General features: G+C 41.2%; 1 protein-coding gene across 1 annotated transcript in view; it reads left to right on the top strand.

The window, feature by feature from the left end:
• iqgap2 (IQ motif containing GTPase activating protein 2) overlaps positions 1-19,241 on the top strand; it is a 296,840-nt gene that overhangs the window by 234,803 nt on the left and 42,796 nt on the right. Inside the window, 2 exon segments of the mRNA XM_073048258.1 lie at positions 10,099-10,201; positions 15,867-16,008. Of these exon segments, the coding sequence (XP_072904359.1) occupies positions 10,099-10,201; positions 15,867-16,008 (245 nt within the window).

Below are 19,241 nucleotides of genomic sequence, written 5' to 3'. Positions count from 1 at the left end.
CACTACTTCATTTTCCAGATCAGCTTTCCAGTTACCTGCCTTGCTCAGTGTCCATTACTCTTCATCCTAATCTCACATGATGCTTGCTTCTCAGTTGAAATTATTGTGTGCCAATCCCACTTGGAATTAGCACAAGCAAGCAGATTCTTTCAGAGTACTGAGTCCTGATGAAGGGTCTCAGCCTGAAACGTCGGCTGTTTATTTATTTCCCTAGATGCTGCCTGACCTGCATTTTGTGTGTGTTGCTCTGGATTTCCACATCTGCAGAATCTCTTGTGTTTAGTTATTCTTTAACATGGGTATCCTACATAGGAGCAGAAATAGGTCATTTAGCCCATTAGTCTTCGCAGGATACCATGTCTTGTAGTCTAAATACTTGAAAAGCATGTAGCTTAGCTCATTATAATTGTTAACGGTTTTTCTTTGTTAAAAGAACACAACTATCTACTCTCTGTTTGAGCTGTCCTTAACAATATGTCCAATAGTCAATGTAGCTATTTATTGCCCAAATGTTCTGTTTTTAAATTATCCCTATTGTTTGAAGGTACTTTATTTTGAAAGAATACCATCATGGCACAGAATTCTTTGTTTCACTGTTCTTTTCCTGTATTAATTTGCTTAATTAGCAAATTGAATGATTTTACTTAACGACTCTTTGCCTTCCCCATTGCTTTTGCTGTTCTTGATGTTGGGTTTGCAGTGAATTGCAATTCCACAAGCGATGATCGTCTTCCAACATTTTGACCCAAGTGATTGTTCTCTGCGTGTAATTTTATTTTGTATGCACTGCAGACAAATTAGTGTTTTTTAAACAGCTACTTGGAAATGAAAGAGCACAATGAACACAATTCCAGTTTAATGCCTCCACCCTGCCAATCAATGGCTTTTCTCTCTGTTTTGTTTGTGGTGAACCTTGTTCAGTCAATATATTGTTCTCATAAACCATCCTCTGTTAATATCTTGCCTGTCTTACATCAGAACCAGACACTGAACATTAGGCTTTTGAGATGGTTTGGACTTTGACATCTACACACCCATTTTCAACTGGCTCTGGTGTTTTCCCTGTCTGACTTGTTACTCTGCCTGACTCATCATCAGCAGAGGTTAAATTTTTTTAACCTCAATAGGTTAATAGGCTGTTTAGAATAAGCAAAGTTCCATTTTCTTAACCATGCAGGCCAGGCAGCATCTATAGGAAGAAGCACTGTTGACATTTCGGGCTAAGGCTACATCCACACGAGACCGGATAATTTTGAAAACGCCGGTTTCGCGTAAAAACTATAGGCGTCCACACTATGCGTTTTTGAAAAAAATCTCTGTCCACGTTGAAACGGAGATTTCGGCGAATCTCCTCCTACTGGGCATGTGCAGGACGCATCTACCGAAAACAAGCGACATGGTTGGTGTCGAATCTTGCTGTGAAAGACGGTGCGCGTTTGTGTAGTTACAGACTAAAAAGACTTAAAACGACAGACAGCTGTTGGCTTTCGCGCAGGAGAACTTAAAAGTAAAAAAAAACACAAATACTGGAGCGTATGGAGGCAACCGACAGGGAGTTCACAGACTGTATGACCCGGCTGATGACGAACATTGAAAAACTGACTAACTCTGTTGCATTAATAAAGCACCTTGTTAAATGTATAAAACATGTCTGCATCAGTGTTATCTTGTATTTCCATACAATGTTACATTAGGCTGTTACACATCTATTGTCAGAGAAGTACTTGCATAAATAGGTACCTTCATACGAGCAAGGACAGAAAACAGGGCAAAGTGAGTACAGTATACTTATTTATTCAGTAAGTTATGGGTCAAAGTATTTGGTGAGTACATTTCTAACTCTTCTGCGTCAGTCTCGTTGCCGTCCGTTCTGAAATTGTTAGGTTGCGTTCAAGGGAACAATGAAATAGCGCGCTGCTGTCTGATAGTGTTTTCAGAAGTCTCCGGTTACCCCGTCCACACTGATCTGCCCGAGCAGCGTTTTCAAAAATACCCACCTGGAAAGCGTTTCTGAAAAGCTCCGGTTTTGGGGGACGAAAACGCTGTTTTAGTGTGGACGGAGGGTAAAAACGAAGAGAAAAAGCTTCGGTTACGGATTTATCCGGTATAGTGTTGATGTAGCCTGAGACCCTTCGTCAGGATTCAGCCTGAAACGTCGACAGTGCTTCTCCCTATAGATGCTACCTGGTCTGCTGTGTTCCACCAGCATTTTGTGTGTGTTGCTTGAATTTCCAGCATCTGCAGATTTCCTCGTATTTTCTTAACTATACTTGTTCATGTAAATTCATGTTGAGAAGGAAGGGATGTGAAATAAGTTTTTAATATCTTTTGTTAGTACTAGCAACTTTAAAATGTTAGCTTTATCTGTCAAATTCTTCAGAGAGGGTGGGGAACATCATAAAGGACTCCTCCCATCCTGCGCACGGACTGTTTAATCTGCTTCCGTCTGGTAGGCGCTTCAGATCCCTCCAGACTAAGACTAATAGGCACTGGAGAAGTTTTTTCCCTACTGCGGTCACTTTGCTGAACAGTTAACTGCCGGTTAACTGTCGGCTAACTATTACTTGGATTGCACTACCTGTATGTATAATCTATATTTTCATTTATATTTATCATTATTATTGTTATGAGCAGAGAGACAACATCTGCCGGAAGTAAATTCCTTGTATGTGCATAGGTACTTGGTGATTAAAGTCTGATTCTGATTCTGAAACAGCTTTGGGGAGGAAGCTACCACAGATCATAATATATCCCTTTCTCCTTTTTACTGGCTCAACCTATCCAGCTACCTAAATTACAGCAGTGCACTATAACATGCACAAAGACATAAGACAGGAGCAGAATTAGGCCATTTGGCACATCGAATCTGCTCCGCCATTTCATCATGGCTGATACAATTTTCCTCTCAGCCCCAATCTCCCTCTTTTTCCCCTTGTCCCTTCATTCCCTGACCAATCAAGAATCTTATCAACCTCCATCTTAAATATACATAAAGACTTGGCCTTTATGGCAAAGATTTTCACAGATTCACCACCCTCTGGTTGAAGAAATTCCTGCTTGTCTCCATTTTAAAAGGACACCCCTCTAATCTGAGGCTGTGTCCTCTGGTCTTAGACTCTCCCACTGTAGGAAACATCCTCTCCACATCCACCCTATTGAGGCCTTTCACTATTCGATAGGTTTCAATGTGGTCACTCCAAATTCTTCTGAATTCTAGTGAATACAGGCCCAGAGCCATCAAATTCTCTTCAAATGACACGCCATTCAGTCCTGGAATTTTTTTTTGGTGAACCTCCTTTGAACCCTCTCCAGTTTCAGCACATCCTTTCTAAGAGAAGGGGCCCATAACTGCTCACAATACTCCAAGTGAGGCTTCACCGGTGCCTTATAAAGTCTCGACATAACAACCTTGCTTTTATATTCCAGTCCTCTAGAAATGAATGCTAATCACATTTGTAATGACAATTTCACTAATATTAGTTGAGTGAGCAATTTAATGATTGTCATAGCATTGCACTGTGTAACTGAGCCACACAGAAGTTGTTACTGAAAATTAGAAGAGTCTTTATTCAGGCTCCAGAAGAGAGTGAGTCCAGGAGAATATGAGTTGCACTCTCCTGACTCAGCGTTTTATAGTAATACACGCAAAATGCTGGAAGAATTCTGCAGGACAATGTTTTATACTACTTCAACACCCAGGTAATAAGTGATTAGCTGCAGGGTGTCCGCAATAGCAGGGTATTGTAAACAGGGCTCTGGTAAACCGGTTGATAACAGTGTTGCAGGAGGGGGTCATCACTACCCTGACTATAGATTGACTTGTCTTGGAGCCTAATGGCTGAGGGAAAGAATGACTTCATATAGCACTCTCTGGAGCAGCACAGCTGTCTTAGTCCGTTACCGAAAGTACTCCTCTGTTCGGCCAAGGTGGCGTGCAGAGGCTGAGAAACATTGTCCAGAACTGTCAGGATTTTCCAAAGGGTCCTTTGTTCTACCACAGCCTCCAGCGTGCCCAGTCTGTCTCCTGTCACAGAGCCCTTCTACTCAGATTATTGAGCCTGTTGGCATCGCCTGTGTTGATGCCATTGCCCCAGCACACCACTGCACAGAAGATTGTACTGGTGACAACAGACTGCAAAGGTAGCACATTGCAATTAGCAGAATCCCTTTGAATATTCTATACTATTGTCTGTTCCAAAAGGCAGACACCCAGAATATAGAGTACCTCTTTTATTAGTGTTGACAGATGGCGCCATGAATATGCAACTAAATAGACTGTTAAGTAACTAAACAGATCTGTCCTGAACTGTCCCAAGTATCCAGGATACATCATTAACAATGTGCTAATAGCAGGAGCGTTCATCGGTTGTCCTTCCATATGTAGCTTCAATGTCCCACACCCAATGATTGGTTTCACTAGCCACAAAGCTGGATGTTAAATTAGATACAAGTTTTCCAACATAAAACCATAGAACCATAAAACACTACAGTACAGAAATCAGGCCATTTGGATTTTTTCGTGTTTGTGGTACAGGGTTTTATTTCAGTTAATCCATATTTATGCCATTCATAATGTCACAACTCAACAATATTTCCTAACAGCACAAGCGATCCAAGCAACATCCATGTTTCCCACCCATCTGGCTTCACCTATCACCTTACAGCTAGTCTCCTTCCTTTCTGCCCACCTTTTTATACTGGGGTCTTCCCCCTTCTTTCTTAATCTTCAAGAAGGGTCTTGGCCCTAAACGCCAACCGTCAATTCATTTCCGTAGACGCTGTCTCAGCCGCCGAGTTCCTCCGGCGTCCTGTGTGTGTTTTGCTTTGGATTTCCAGCATCTGCTGACTTCCTCATGTTTATCCATGTCTAGTGAACTGGTTTTTGGTGTGCTTGTGGCAATTTTTTCAAGCTCAGCATTAACCAGACAACACTGTCCATATAGAGACTAAAATTGCTTTATTGTAGATTTTCATGCTGCCACTTCCACTAAATAAAGCCATGTATTCAGTTTGGTTCTTTGAGCAGCTCTTGTCTCCAGTGAAAAGTGAAGTCACAAATGAGAGAATCTGCAGGTGTGGAAATCCAAGCCAAACACACAAAATGTTGGGGGAACTCACCTACGAAAAAGTGTATAGTCAATGTTTTGGGCTGAGACCCTTCATCAGGATACGGACATCCATTTTTTCTTGGCATTTGTGAAGTTCTTTGGCTTATGATCCCTTCAATGGATTATTTAAAACAAACATTTGACTGAACTTCCAGTTTTCTCTGCAATATACAGCTGTTGTGATGACTTTTCTTGTGTTCGACTAGATGCATCAGCCGTGGGGGGAGGGGTTCCCCAAAGCCAGTAAATGTGTGCCCAGCTGAAACTGCTGCCCCTATTTCAGTGTATCCAGCACAAGCCTGCGAACACTCCTATTTTTGTTTTTTTGTCAACAGTGGAAGTGAAGGAGTTCATCTCTATTAGAAATATCTCAAAGAATGTCTAAGTAAGTGCATGTGCTTTCTATGGCTCTGCACTTGACTCTCAACTCATGAATCAGAGTCAGACTTATTATCATTGCCCTAAGAAGTGAGGCTTGTTTTACAGCAGTAGTTTAGTGCAAAAATATAAAAATCTACAGCAGCAAAAAAGTGCAAAAAGAGAATAATGAGATACTGTTTTTGGGGTTTGTGGACTGTTAAGAAATCTAATGTTGGAGGAGAAGATGTTCCTAGGTTGTTGGGTGTAGGTCTTCACTGTGGGTGAATCACCCCAAGCTCAAGCAGATTTTGTTCAATGTGGTTTATGGCAGCTTTCTGTTGTTACGAACCCCATAACTGGGTGTCTTACCAGCAAAGATAGGAGTATCCGTTGAAGTCTGATAATACTATTTTTAACCATTTTTATTAGTAAAAATACACAAAAATAATATCAATGCAAATATACAGATAATATACGTCATCAATACTAAACCTAAAAGTGCGGGTATAATAATAATCAATAAGAAATAAGCTCTATCGTTGTCTAGGGGATAATGAATTGTCTGATGGAAATATAAAGTTCAGTACAGTTCATGCAGGCTGCAGTCATTGTTGTTCACAGTGTTACAATTGTTGGAGAGAGAGAGAGAGAAAGAGAGAGAGAATAACAGCTATTAACTTGCCGACTTTCCTTTTACGATCTTGATCCGTCTCCATCCTTTAGCTAGACCGTTCCATGGAGGACTCGTCACCCAGGCAAGGGTGGACACACACACAAGCCCCCACCAGTCTCGTAGCGTCTCTCCTGGTGCGTCTGAGGGGTGTTCCCCAGACCCTACTTTTATCCCCACTCATGGGGTCTCAGATGTCAATCAGGTTGGGATGATGCAATCCCTCAACCAGACCACTCTGGTTGCCCCCTGAGGGGTTTCAATGAATAGTACAGTACTCAATACACAATTCCTCCTTCAAGAGACAATAGCAGTAATCTCTCTCTTTGTCAATAGGAGACATTCCACCTTTGTGTATCCCGGTGTTGTCTCTCTCTCATTACTGACATGCTGTGTATCTCTCTCATTTCCTGAGTATCAGACCCGAAATAATAGCGATTTTGCGATTCTCAAAAAGGGGGGGGGGGGCGACTTTGCACCCTTCTGCCCATCAGAGTTGCTCCTCATTCATAACACTGTGCACCAGCCAAATCTGGCAGCAAACAGTCTGTTGGAAGAGCCCAGCAGGATGAGTAACATCTGTGGGGTGAATAGGATGTTTTAGGTCAAAACCCGGTGTCATGCCTGAACCGAAACACTGACGATTCCTTTCAGCCCACAAGGTCTGCTTGACAGCCTGAGCTCTTCCGACAGATTCCAACATCTGCATTCGCTTGTGTCTACACAAATCTCTCAATATTCCCATTATGCCCCCTCTGTCGCGTGCCCCTGACCTCCAACCCCAATATTTGTATTGTATTTCTAGTTGTATCTGAGTGTTTTCTTCATAGCTTAGTTACTTTCAAGACCAACTATTAGTAATGGAGTTTGTTGGCTCATCTTTTATTTAGCTCAGTAACAGACCCTTCAGCCCAATGAGCCTGCGCTGCCCAGTTGCACCACTGTGACCAAATAACCGACTGAACTGTATGTCTTTGGACAATGGGAGAGAACCCATGTAGTCACGGGAAGAGCATGCAAACTCCTTACAGGCAGTGCAGGAATTGAACCTGGGTCGCGGGCGATGAAATAGGGTTATGATAGCCGCTATGCTACCATTCCACCCACATCCAAAGAAACGAATTTGGACATTGGACACTTCTTATTCACTAAACCCCATACATCTCTTGTATACTTCCATTAATATCCAAATTCTGTCAAAAATGTTACTGTATGTATACCTGTGCAATTTCTAAATTGACCTGCCTTAATATAAAAGATGCAGTAATTTCAGAGGCATAACTGGAGTGAGTGCTTCTGAAATTTAATTCCCTCATTCCTCCTTTTAATGCATATTCTTTATTGATTTGGGGGTTTCAAGTAAAATACTCCAGAACCTGAAGCATTCAAGATGTTAGCATCAGTAGTCACAATACAAAGTTTAAACCCGGTAAGCCGAGACTCTTTGTTATAAGTTAATGATCTATAATTTAAACTAGGTGGTTGAACTTTTGACTTTTCTTGGTTATTTACATAAGCATTTTTTTGTGGTAAAGCTTCTGTTTCTATTTGCTAAACGCAGCTTGACCTTGTTGCCACCAACTGTGTTGGCGTGGAGTTAGTGCAAACTCTGCAAGCACGTTCGTGAGCAGATGATTTTCAAGAAGACGTGGAAGTTGAGAATAATTGCCAAGTTTTGGTGTGTTGAAAACTGTATCTGAGCAACCTAAGAGCATATTGAAGTGGCAGGGAGGGCCTCAGTCTGAGAGTGAGGAATGACTCTTGGGGCCAGATTGAGAAGGTCAGGGCTGGAGGAGAGGGTCAGGCCAGTGTTCAGCTCACTGCTTGACGAGGTTTACTCATCTCTGCGCTGTGGTCTGCCACTAAGCAGGTCGGCTGTGACTGCTTTGTGGCCGTCATCTCACTTTCATCAACTTCTTTTCTGAATGTCATTTGCTTGCTTTTATTGTTTTTGTTTTTGTCTGCACATTAGGTCATCCTTTTTAATGGGTTAATTTGGGTTTCTTTGTTTTGTGGCTGCCTGTAAGGTTGTATAAAGTATACATAATAATCAAAGTAATTTGAACTTTGCGCCTTTGAGATTTTTTATACTATCAGCTAAGTGTCTAAATCTGTACAGACTGAGGTAAATCCAGACTGAGTCTCACTTGATGTAGTTTTAGATCTCAGTTTTCAACTTTCCTGAATGGTTAGTAATGGGCATATCAATTTCAATACAAGTGTGTTGCATTTTATTGGGAATCAGAGCAGACTCGATGGGCTGAATGGCATAATTCTGCTCCTATATCTTATGCTGTATGTCTTATGAAGAAATATATCATTTGCATTAGAAGAGTTTGTATGGGTTAGAAGAACAGAAGACCAAGGAGCATAGATATACAGATCATATTGGGCATTCAAATAGATTTTGTATTTGTTTTGAACAAAATCATGGTAACGGTATGTGAAACACTGCAGCGTTATCATTCTAATATTAGTAAAGAATAGAAGCACTAAGGGAAGGTGCAAAGTAACAAATAACAAATCCAGAACTGAGATTGGGTATAGAAAAGAGAAAGAGAATCAAAGTCTGTTCAGGAAAGAGAAGACATGAGTGACAGCCTGATAGTGATTTTTACACTTAACTGAGATGGAAATTCAGTTGCTACCACTTTTGTAGGGAAAGCTAAAATTTGAGGCCACAATATAGAATAGTAAGCAACGTATCAAATGTCGCACTCAGAGAAACATCTATCTTAAAGCTATTAGAAAATAGATTTTGCTAATTTAAATACTGGATGGAGTGCTGAGGGATGAAAGTTGTGGATAAGTAAATTGCATTGGGTAAACAAGTGAGAGAAGGAACGTGGATCATTTGGTGTAAAAGGTCTGCAAATTATCAAACACAATTTGTGATACTTTTCAGCATTATGAAAATCAGAAAAAGAAATTGTATGACTCGATGTTTGCAGCCATTAACATCTGATCACAAGGGATATTGACATCTTAAAGGAAATTGTGTTTTTGTCATACAGCAAAGAAAAGATGTCATTAAGCTGGAAAGGGCGCAGAAATGATTCACAGAGATCTTACTGGGACCGGTTGGCTTGAGTTACAAGGAGAGCGTGAATGCCCAAATTAGAATAGAGGTTTGGGGCTTTCGTTTTTTAACTGGAGCATCGGAAGTGTTAAAGATAATGTTATGCCAGTTATAAATCAGGTAGAAAGTCTAAACTAGAGGGCGTAAGTTTAAGGTAAGAGGGGAAAGATTTAAGAGTGACCGGAGCAACCTTTTCCAAACAGAAGGTGTTGGGTATAGGGAATGAGCTGCCAGAGGGACTATAAGAGGAGCATACCCTTCAATTACCGTGTTTAAAAGACATTAGGACAGGTTCATGGATCGGCAATGTTTAAAGGGATATTGGCCAACTGCAGGGAAATAAAACTAGCTCAGTTGGGTATTTAGATAGCATGGGCAAGTTTCTGTGTGGGATAACTATGAGCAACATGCACAAAATACTAGAAGAACTCAGCAATTCCCAGCCCAAAACGTGGACTGTTTATTCCCCTGTATGCATGCTGCTGGACTTCCCGGTTCCACCAGCGTTTTGTGTGTGTTGCCCAAGATTTCCAGCATATGAATAATCCCTTATGTTTGGTATAACTATGAGAAAAGTCTACTCTTCTGGAAGTAACAAGTGAGGAGACAAGGGGAAATTGAAAATCTTGAGGACATTTAATTACATCCCAAAAAGAAGAACTGCATCTTTCTGAGAATGCTCAGGACTAGGCAATATATTGACTAGGCTATTGACTTGTGTAATTTTGTCATTGATTTATTTGCTTTCAAGTAGCAGAGACAGCACATTGGTGTTCAGCATGATGGATCTTTAGTTTACTTTATTCGACTGGCTATGAATATTTGAGGATGGGTTAAAATGAGACAGTAGTGATTCACTGTACCTCTTTTTCTTGCAATAGCTGCTGTTAGAGCATCAGGAAGCAATTTCACCAGATCATAATGACCTATTGCATGAGCTCCTGGAAGGTTTGGGAAGTGTACCTGATATTGAAACTTTGATTGGTGAGTAATATAAGATATGTCTACAGTATTTTTTTTACTAAGAAATGAACTCAATCAGGATGAATGAGACATGATTTTTTTTTAAATCTGGAAGAGAAATAGAGACAAATATGGCTCAGATAGCTTTACCCACAGTGAAATTTGTGTATTGCATGGTAAGTGTTTGTTCCATTTAATTAAAGCAGGAGGGCAAAGAAATCTAATTTGCGTCTTCAGAAAATTTAATTATTCTGTAAATTGGATTAAGAAATAAGACTATATTTTGAAATTTAACATGTCAACAGCCGTATAGCATTATTTGAATACAGTCAAAGGTATACGAGAAAAATAGCTGAATGAACAAATTTGAACTGAGGAACATAATTGAATTGTCTGTAGAACACAGATCTTCACAAATGTTAAAGCTAGAACAACACGCGATGTGGGAGAAACTCAGTGGTATCTATGGAGTGAAATGGTCAATCAAGGCCTTCATCTGAACTGCCTCTGCAGTTTCTTGTGTCTCCATTAATCATTAACCTAATCTGCTATGTAATTTGATCCTAGAAACTTTTTTAAATAAAATGCCTCTGTGACCAAACTTACACTTATCTGCAACATCGAGCATCAGATTGCACTCTAAACTGGTGCACATTTTTGCCACAATAGTTAATGGATGCAGTACTGGGTCAAGAGTAGTAATAGCCATAGTCTCAGAACAAGACCATTCAGCCCATCAAGTCTGCTGATTTACTTTCCCTTTCAACTCCATTCTCCTGCCTTCTCCCCATCACCTTTGACATGCTTACTCATCAATAACGTAGCAACATCCACTTTAAGTATACAAATTCAACGGATTCACCACACTCTGGCTAAAGAAATTCCTGCTCATCTCTGTTGAAAGAGGTATCCTTCTATTCTGCAGCTGTGCCCTCTGGTCCGAGACCCTCCCAGCATTGGAAACATCTTCATATCTAGGCCTTTCAATATTCAATAGGTTTCAGTGAGATCCCCCTTCATTCTTCTAAACTCCAATGACCATAGGTGGCCAGATCTAAGTCCTACCCATCATCTAGCTCAATGGCATCTGATAGCTCATTCTACCAATGGACCTGATGATGAAAAGTATTTAACCATATAACAATTACAGCATGGAAACAGGCCATCTCAGCCCTTCTAGTCCATGCCAAATGCTTACTCTCAACTAGTCCCACCTACCTGCACTCAGCCCATAACCCTCCATTCCTTTCCTGTCCATATACCTATCCATTTTTTAAAAAATGACAAAATTGAACCTGCCTCTACCACTTCTACTGGAAGCTCGTTCCACACAGCTACCACTCTCTGAGTAAAGAAATTCCCCTTCGTGTTAGCCCTAAACCTTTGCCCCCTGTCTCAACTCATGTCCTCTTGTTTGAATCTCCCCTACTCTCAATGGAAAAAGCCTATCCACATCAACTCTATCTATCCCCCTCATAATTTTAAATACCTCTATCAAGTCCCCCCTCAACCTTGTATGCTCCAAAGAATAAAGACCTAACTTGTTCTACCTTTCTCTGTAACTTAGGTGCTGAAACCCAGGTAACATTCTAGTAAATCTCCTCTGTACTCTCTCTATTTTGTCGACATCTTTCCTATTATTCAGTGACCAGAACTGTACACAATACTCTAAATTTGGCCTCACCAATGCCTTGTACAATTTTAACATTACATCCCAACTCCTATACTCAATGCTCTGATTTATAAAGGCCAGCATACCAAAAGCTTTCTTCACCAGCCTATCCACATGAGATTCCACCTTCAGGGAACTATGCACCATTATTCCTAGATTACTCTGTTCTACTGCATTCCTCAATGCCCTACCATTTACCATGTATGTCCTATTTTGATTAGTTCTACCAAAATGTAGCACCTCACACTTAAAAGCATTAATCTCCATCTGCCAACTTTCAGTCCACTCTTCTAACTGGCCTAAATCTCTCTGCAAGCTTTGAAAACCTACTTCATTATTCACAACGCCACCTATCTTAGTATCATCTGCGTACTTACTAATCCAATTGATTTAAGCTTATAATTTACTAGTTTTAAATAAAATTCTTTTGAATGTGAGTTTAATGTATATAAGATAGTAAAAACATGTTTTTTATTTTCTTTCATTGTTTTTATTAATATCAGTTATCTTCACTTTTGTCCTCAGTGAAGATTGCTGGCACCATTCAAATGAATGATTATTCTGCCAGTTAGAGTTAGCATAAAGTTAAGGGACAAAGGATAGCCAAGTGGTCTAAGGCACTGCATTCAGTTTGCAGTCTCCTCTGTATGTCTGGGTTCAAATCCCACTTCTATATCTCTAAATAAGTAGAAAATCAAAATCAAATGAAATGTCACATGGCTGCAATGAAAGTTATTTTAAAATTCATTGGTGCTCTCTTCTCATTCAGCTTGGGGTATTCGCAAATGCAACCTCAAACAAAGGAGACACTGCACACATGTTCAAGACCACAAGAAAACACTTTATTAGAAATAGCACAGATGCACAACAGAAAGAAAAACTGAAGTGTAAGATAGTAGCAGTACAGAAGTCAAAATGATAATAAGTCTTGGCCTGAAACGTTGACTGTATTTTTTCCCATAGATGCTGCCTGGTTTAGCATCCACTAAGCAGGCTGATCTGTGCAATGTGGGAGGGAACTACAGATCCAACAATCTTGCATGTGACACACACAAAATGCTGGTGGAACACAGCAGGCCAGGCAGCATCTATAAGGAGAAGCACTATCGACGTTTCGGGCCGAGACCCTTCATCAGGACTCATCTTGATTAAGGGTCTCGGCCCAAAACGTCGACAGTGCTTCTCCTTATAGATGCTGCCTGGCTTGCTGTGTTCCACCAGCATTTTGTGTGTGTTGTCTGAATTTCCAGCATCCGCAGATTTCCTCGTGTTTGCTCTTTAAAATCTTGTATGTGGCCAGTTTTCTCTCTCCCTAGCTCTGACTCAACATGCTCGAACCTTCTGTGAAGTATTTATCTCCATCTTCTTAGCACTGATGCCAGTCATGCCCTGGCCTGAGACCAAAATCCTCTCCCACTGCACAAAGTGCCCCTTTTTAAATCCTGCAAGATTCCTTCATCGCATAGCATAAATATCAATCCGGTACTTCTCCATCCCTTGGTGGTACCAGTTGCACCTCCTTATCACTTATGACCTTCAGGCCAGACACATAATTTAGGAAAAGGTAGGCAACAGGTCTGTAAGGAGGAAAACATCATTCATTATATAATCCTTCGGACACACACTCATGCAGGCTATCACAGCATCCACAACCTGACACCATTTTGTCATCGAACTTCCAATTTATTTTGGCATGTACCAAGGAGGAATCACAACAAACTTACAAAGATCCTTACGATGATGTAACCAGCATCTCTGTTCAACACCTAGACTTGCACCGTTGTGATCCAGCATTTCCCTTTACATTTCCAGCCAGCTGATTTTTGCCAGAGCTCTAGTCTTGCTGTGATTGAACATCAATCTTTTTTGTTAATACTCATACAAATTCCTTGATTTTTGCCACATTGAAAAAGGTATAAAAGTGGATTTTATGTTTATATTTTGTCTGCATCTCCCAGTTACTCAGGGCTCATGGAGTTTATCTTCCAAGTTGATAGAGTGTGGTGCTAAACAAGACAGTTCTGAGCACTTATACCAATGGTTTAGAATTTGTGCATCTTGCTGCTCATCAGTTGATGCTAATGTGAGATCTCTGCTTTCAGACGAGTGCTGGATGGTAATCAGCGACAGGGTCAAAAACACAGTTACAAATATTTTTGACTGGAAGATTTCAAAGTTAATTGTGCTCAGAATAGCTTTTGTGGAGAGGGTCTTCGTTTTGCCCCAAATCCATCTCCGAGAAACTTCCCAAAATTGCCCACACTTGCGTAGACAAAAGCAGGTCTAATTTAAATTTTGTTAGGTTGATCTGTTTCTTGGAGTTGATCTATTATTTTCACGTGCACTGTGGTAGAGTGAAAAGCTTGTTGTCCCTGCTGTTCAAACAAGTCAATTAATTACACACTGCAAGGTAAAATGATGCAGATTAAAGTGTAACAGCTACAGAGGAAGTGCAGTGCAGATAAACGATAAGGTGCAAGATCGTTACAAGGTAGAACGTGAAGTCAAGAGTCCATCTTATCGTTCTGGGGAGCCAACCAATAGTTTTGGCGCAGCAGGATAGAATCTGTTCTTGAACTTGATGGTATGTGGTTTCCAGTATCTTCTGCCTGATGGGAGAGAGGAGAGGAGAGAATGTCTGTGTGGGTGGGGTCTTTGATTAAGCAGGCTGCTTTACTGAGGCAGCAAAAAGTATGGACAGTCCATAGAAGGGAAGTGGGTTCCTGTGACGTGCTGAGCTGTGTCCTCAGCTGTGTGTAGTTTTAATACCAAACCTTCAGTTCAGACCAGATAGGCTACTTTCTATAGTGCAGCAATAGAAATTAGTAAGGATCAACATGGGCATACCAAATAACACCAGGCAGAGGCGTCAGTGAGCTTTCTTGGCCATCGATGGACCCAGGCAGGCTATTGTGATACTTACTTAGTCCTTGGAACTTGAAGCTCTCAACCTTAACACTATTGATATAGACAGAAGCATGTGCACTGCTCGTTCCTGAAGTCAATATTCAACTTTTTTTGTTTGGTTTTGCTGATATTGAGGAAAAGTTATGGTTGTTTGTAACTAAAATGGCATCTGGTCACATTTTTAAAACCGTTGTCTGGAAATGGGGAATGTGTTACCATTACAATTTTAAAACTATCTGCTTAATTTTTTGTGGGGAGGGGTTTATGATATGGCCTTTTGGTTAGATCCCTGAAATTACATACTTTGTGTTCTAACATCAGCCATATTGGATGGTGGGACAGGCTTGAGGTGTCCCTGTTCTATTTTCTTGTGTTCTATGTCTAGACGCCTGATTTCCACAGTCTATCACTGGGAATAGTCTAAGTCAAATAATGAATCCAGGGAGCATCAGCTTCTGAGTAAAACTAAACACACTTTACTTCCTTAGTCGACTGTACTTCCTTAGAAGGTTGGCGTCATTCAATGTCTGCAGTGAGATGCTGATGATGTTCTATAGGTCAGTTGTTGAGAGCGCCCTCTTCTTTGTGGTGGCGTGTTGGGGAGGAAGCATTAAGAAGAAGGACGCCTCACGTCTTAATAAGCTGATAAGGAAGGCGGGCTCTGTCGTGGGCAAAGTACTGGAGAGTTTAACATCGGTAGCTGAGCGAAGGGCGCTGAGTAGGCTACGGTCAATTATGGAAAACCCTGAACATCCTCTACATAGCACCATCCAGAGACAGAGAAGCAGTTTCAGCGACAGGTTACTGTCGATGCAATGCTCCTCAGACAGGATGAAGAGGTCAATACTCCCCAATGCCATTAGGCTTTACAATTCAACTGCCAGGACTTAAGAACTTTTTTTTTTTTTTTTTAAAGCTATTATTAATGCTTTTTGAGTTAGTGATTTAGATGCATATCATATTATTACTGAGTTAAGTATTGTATGTAAGGAGTTTTTGCTACAACAAGTGTATGGGACATTGGAAAAAATGTTGAATTTCCCCATGGGGATGAATAAAGTATCTATCTATCTATCTATCTATCTATCTATCTTTCTTTCCTGCCAGGGGAAGGAGCTGTTGATCCAAATGACCCCAACAAAGAAAATGTACTTTCTCAACTTGGCAAGACAGAAGTCTCGCTCACCCTGACCAGCAAAGTTGAACTGCAAGGAGGGGATGACACAGACATGAAGAGTTTGATGATAAAGTAAGTTTTGTCCAGGAGTAACTCACTTTCCGCTTTTGCATGCTAACTTGTACTATACTCTTTATCACTAATAGAAGAATTTGTCACCATACTAACTGCGAAATAGTCATCAAAGAGCATAATACTGTTCCTCTTTTTGACAATTGGACATGGTGGTATTGCCTACCGTTTGGGATGCTTGTACTCTTCCCTCGGCATCAGTTGAACCATGCCCTTAATTAGCTGTCGCTTGCTATGTGCATTTGCTTTTCATTTTGAAGTTGTAATTAATTTGCTTGGAAATTAGTTGTATTTACAGTCCAACATGTTGGCTTTATTTCCCTACTGGAAAGTTAAGCACCAACCAGATCTGTCAGTGTAGGTCTCAACCAGTACATAAGAACCCAGAAACCTTGGTGGCAGGACTCAGCTTGGTTAACTGGAATTGAAGCTTTAACTATTTATCAATCATTTTGTTCAAAGTTAAGCAGTGTTTTTTGTGAATGGGGGAAGCTGATTGGGTAATGAAAGGGAGGGGTATTAGCAGTGTTATGCATGTATAACAACACGCACAGAGTGTTTGATTAACTGGCGAATGTTGCTCATTTTGGGCCAAATTGTGTTTGACCCTCCTCTGTGTCACAGAAGTATTTAATTTACTGAAAAAAATTGGATAGGTATTTGGACAGGAAAGGAATGGAGGGTTATGGGCTGAGTGCAGGTCGGTGGGACTAGGTGAGCGTAAGCGTTCGGCACGGACTAGAAGGGCCGAGATGGCCTGTTTCCGTGCTGTAATTGTTACATGGTTATATCTTCAAAGATTGAGATTCCTTTCTGTATCAAGTTCCCCAAAAGCCTGCAGGCCCTTGTTGACTACCTTATATTCGCGGTTTCATTTATTCATGGGCTGTGAGCTCTGCAGGATGAGCCAGCACCAAATCACCAATTCTGCAGCTGCTTGGCTCCTATTGTCCTGCCGACTTTGCCGCAGTGCCAGTGGGTGAGGAGTTGGGTCGTGGATCGTGATAAGACCATGAAACATGGCAGCAGAATTAGGTCTCTTGGCCCATCGATTCTGCTCTGCCGTTCAATCCCAGTTGTCCTTGGGAAGGAGTCTCAATGAGTTGCTCCTGCAGGCAGTGCAATCTACTGCCTTCAGTTGTGGAATGAGTGAATAACTGTCCTGTGGTTAGAGTTTTTTTTATGTATTGAAGCCGCATTCACCCAAGCAAATGGGAAGTATCTATCACACTCCTGACACGAATCTTGTAGATGTTGCAGTTATGTGGTGCAGGATTCTGAGCTTCTGACCAACACTTGTAGCCACATAACAAGGCAATATAATTTAATCTAACCACAATGTATCATCACAACTGATGACTTTCATCTCCATTTTTTTTAATCCATGATTTATTTCCATAGGAGCATACCACCTACATTGCAGAATTCTGCTGCACAAAATATATCCTTTCTCTAAATCTGTTTCATCGGAGCATAGAATACTGAATAATTTTCGGGAACGCAAACATTTTGTAGGTCCTTCACAGGGCGTTCTATTTCTACTTCCATACACTTCCAAAATGACTCAAACTGTTTGGTTGTATGTCCACCACCTCAGAATTGCAGTGGTCCGGGTTGGCTTAATGGATAGAGTGTCTAAGCTGCTCTAATTCATACATTTTTTTAAAAGTACCGATGGGAAATGAAAACAAAGTGCTGGAGACACTAAGCAGATCGGGCAGCAACTATTTATGTTCAGATCTGGATCCTTCAGACAGAAAACAGAACTAAAAACTAAAAATCTCTTGTAAATTTTCTGTCTCCACTCCCATGCTCTCCCCTTGTAAATAATGGAACCTCTGTGTCACGACAATATCCTGATATATGATCCATCAGTTGTCAATTTATGCCCACAGAAATGAATTACCTTTTCTGAGCAAACCAAAACCAAAAGACGTACTGTAATTCTAGAAAGCTGTGGGGATCTGTGTGAAGTTAGCACAGATTTACCACTGGCAGAACTTGAGCATTGAAGCTTCCACTAGTGCTTTGCGTCAGTGTGTCCAGTTCATAGAAACATAGAAAAACTACAGCACAACACAGGCCCTTTTGCCCACAAAGCTGTGCCGAACATGGCCTTACCTTAGAAATTACCTAGGCTTCCCCATAGCCCTCTAGTTTTCTAAGCTCCATGCACATATCCAGGAGTCTCTTAAACGACCCTATTGTTTCCGCCTCCACCACCACTGCCAACTGCCCATTCCACGCACTCACCACTCTCTGCGTTTTTTAAAAAAAAACTTAACACTGACATCTCATCTGTACCTTCTTCCAAGCACCTTAAAACTATGCCCTCTCATGCCAGCCATTTTAGCCCTGGGAAAAAGCCTGTGACTATCCACATGATCAATGCCTCTCATCATCTTGTACACCTCTATCAGGTCACCTCTCATCCTCCATCACTCCAAGGAGAAGAGGCCAAGTTCACTCAACCTATGCTCATAAGGCATGCTCCCCAATCCAGGCAACAACCTTGTAAATCCCCTCTGCACCTTTTCTATGGTTTCCACGTCCTTCCTGTAGTGAGGCAACCAGAATTAAGCACAGTATTCCAAGTGGAATCTGACCAGTGTTCTATATAGTTGCAACATTACCTCTCTGCTCTGAAACTCAATCCACGATTGATGAAGGCCATATGCTTTCTGAACCACAGAGTCAACCTGCGCAGCAGCTTTGTGTGTCCTATGGACTCAGACCCCAAAATCCCTCTGATCCTCCACTTTGCTAAGAGTTGTACCATTATTGCTATATTCTGCCATCATATATGACCTACCAAAATGAACCACCTCACACATATCTGGGTTGAAGTCCATCTGCCACTTCTCAGCCCAGTCTTGCATCCTATCAATGTCCCGTTGTAACCTTTCACCTTTAACCTTTCACAGCCCTCCACACTATCCACAACACCCCCAACCTTTTTGCAGTGTCTTCTGCAAATTTACTAACCCATCCCTGTACTTCCTCATCCAGGTCATTTATAAAAATCACGAAGAATAGGAGTCCCAGAACAGATCCCTGAGGCACACCACTGGCTACTGGCCTCCATGCAGAATATGACCTATCTACAACCACTCTGCTTTCTCGGGCAAGCCAGTTCTGGATCTACAAAGCAATGCCCCTTGGATCCCATGCCTCCTTACTTTCTCAATAAGCCTTGCATGGGGAGCCTTATCAAATGCCTTGCTGAAATCCAT

The sequence above is a fragment of the Hemitrygon akajei genome, chromosome 6 (assembly GCF_048418815.1).
Source record: "Hemitrygon akajei chromosome 6, sHemAka1.3, whole genome shotgun sequence".
NCBI lineage: Eukaryota > Metazoa > Chordata > Chondrichthyes > Myliobatiformes > Dasyatidae > Hemitrygon > Hemitrygon akajei.
The sequence above is the reverse complement of the archived record's forward strand: the minus strand, read 5'-3'. Positions and strand labels throughout refer to the sequence as shown.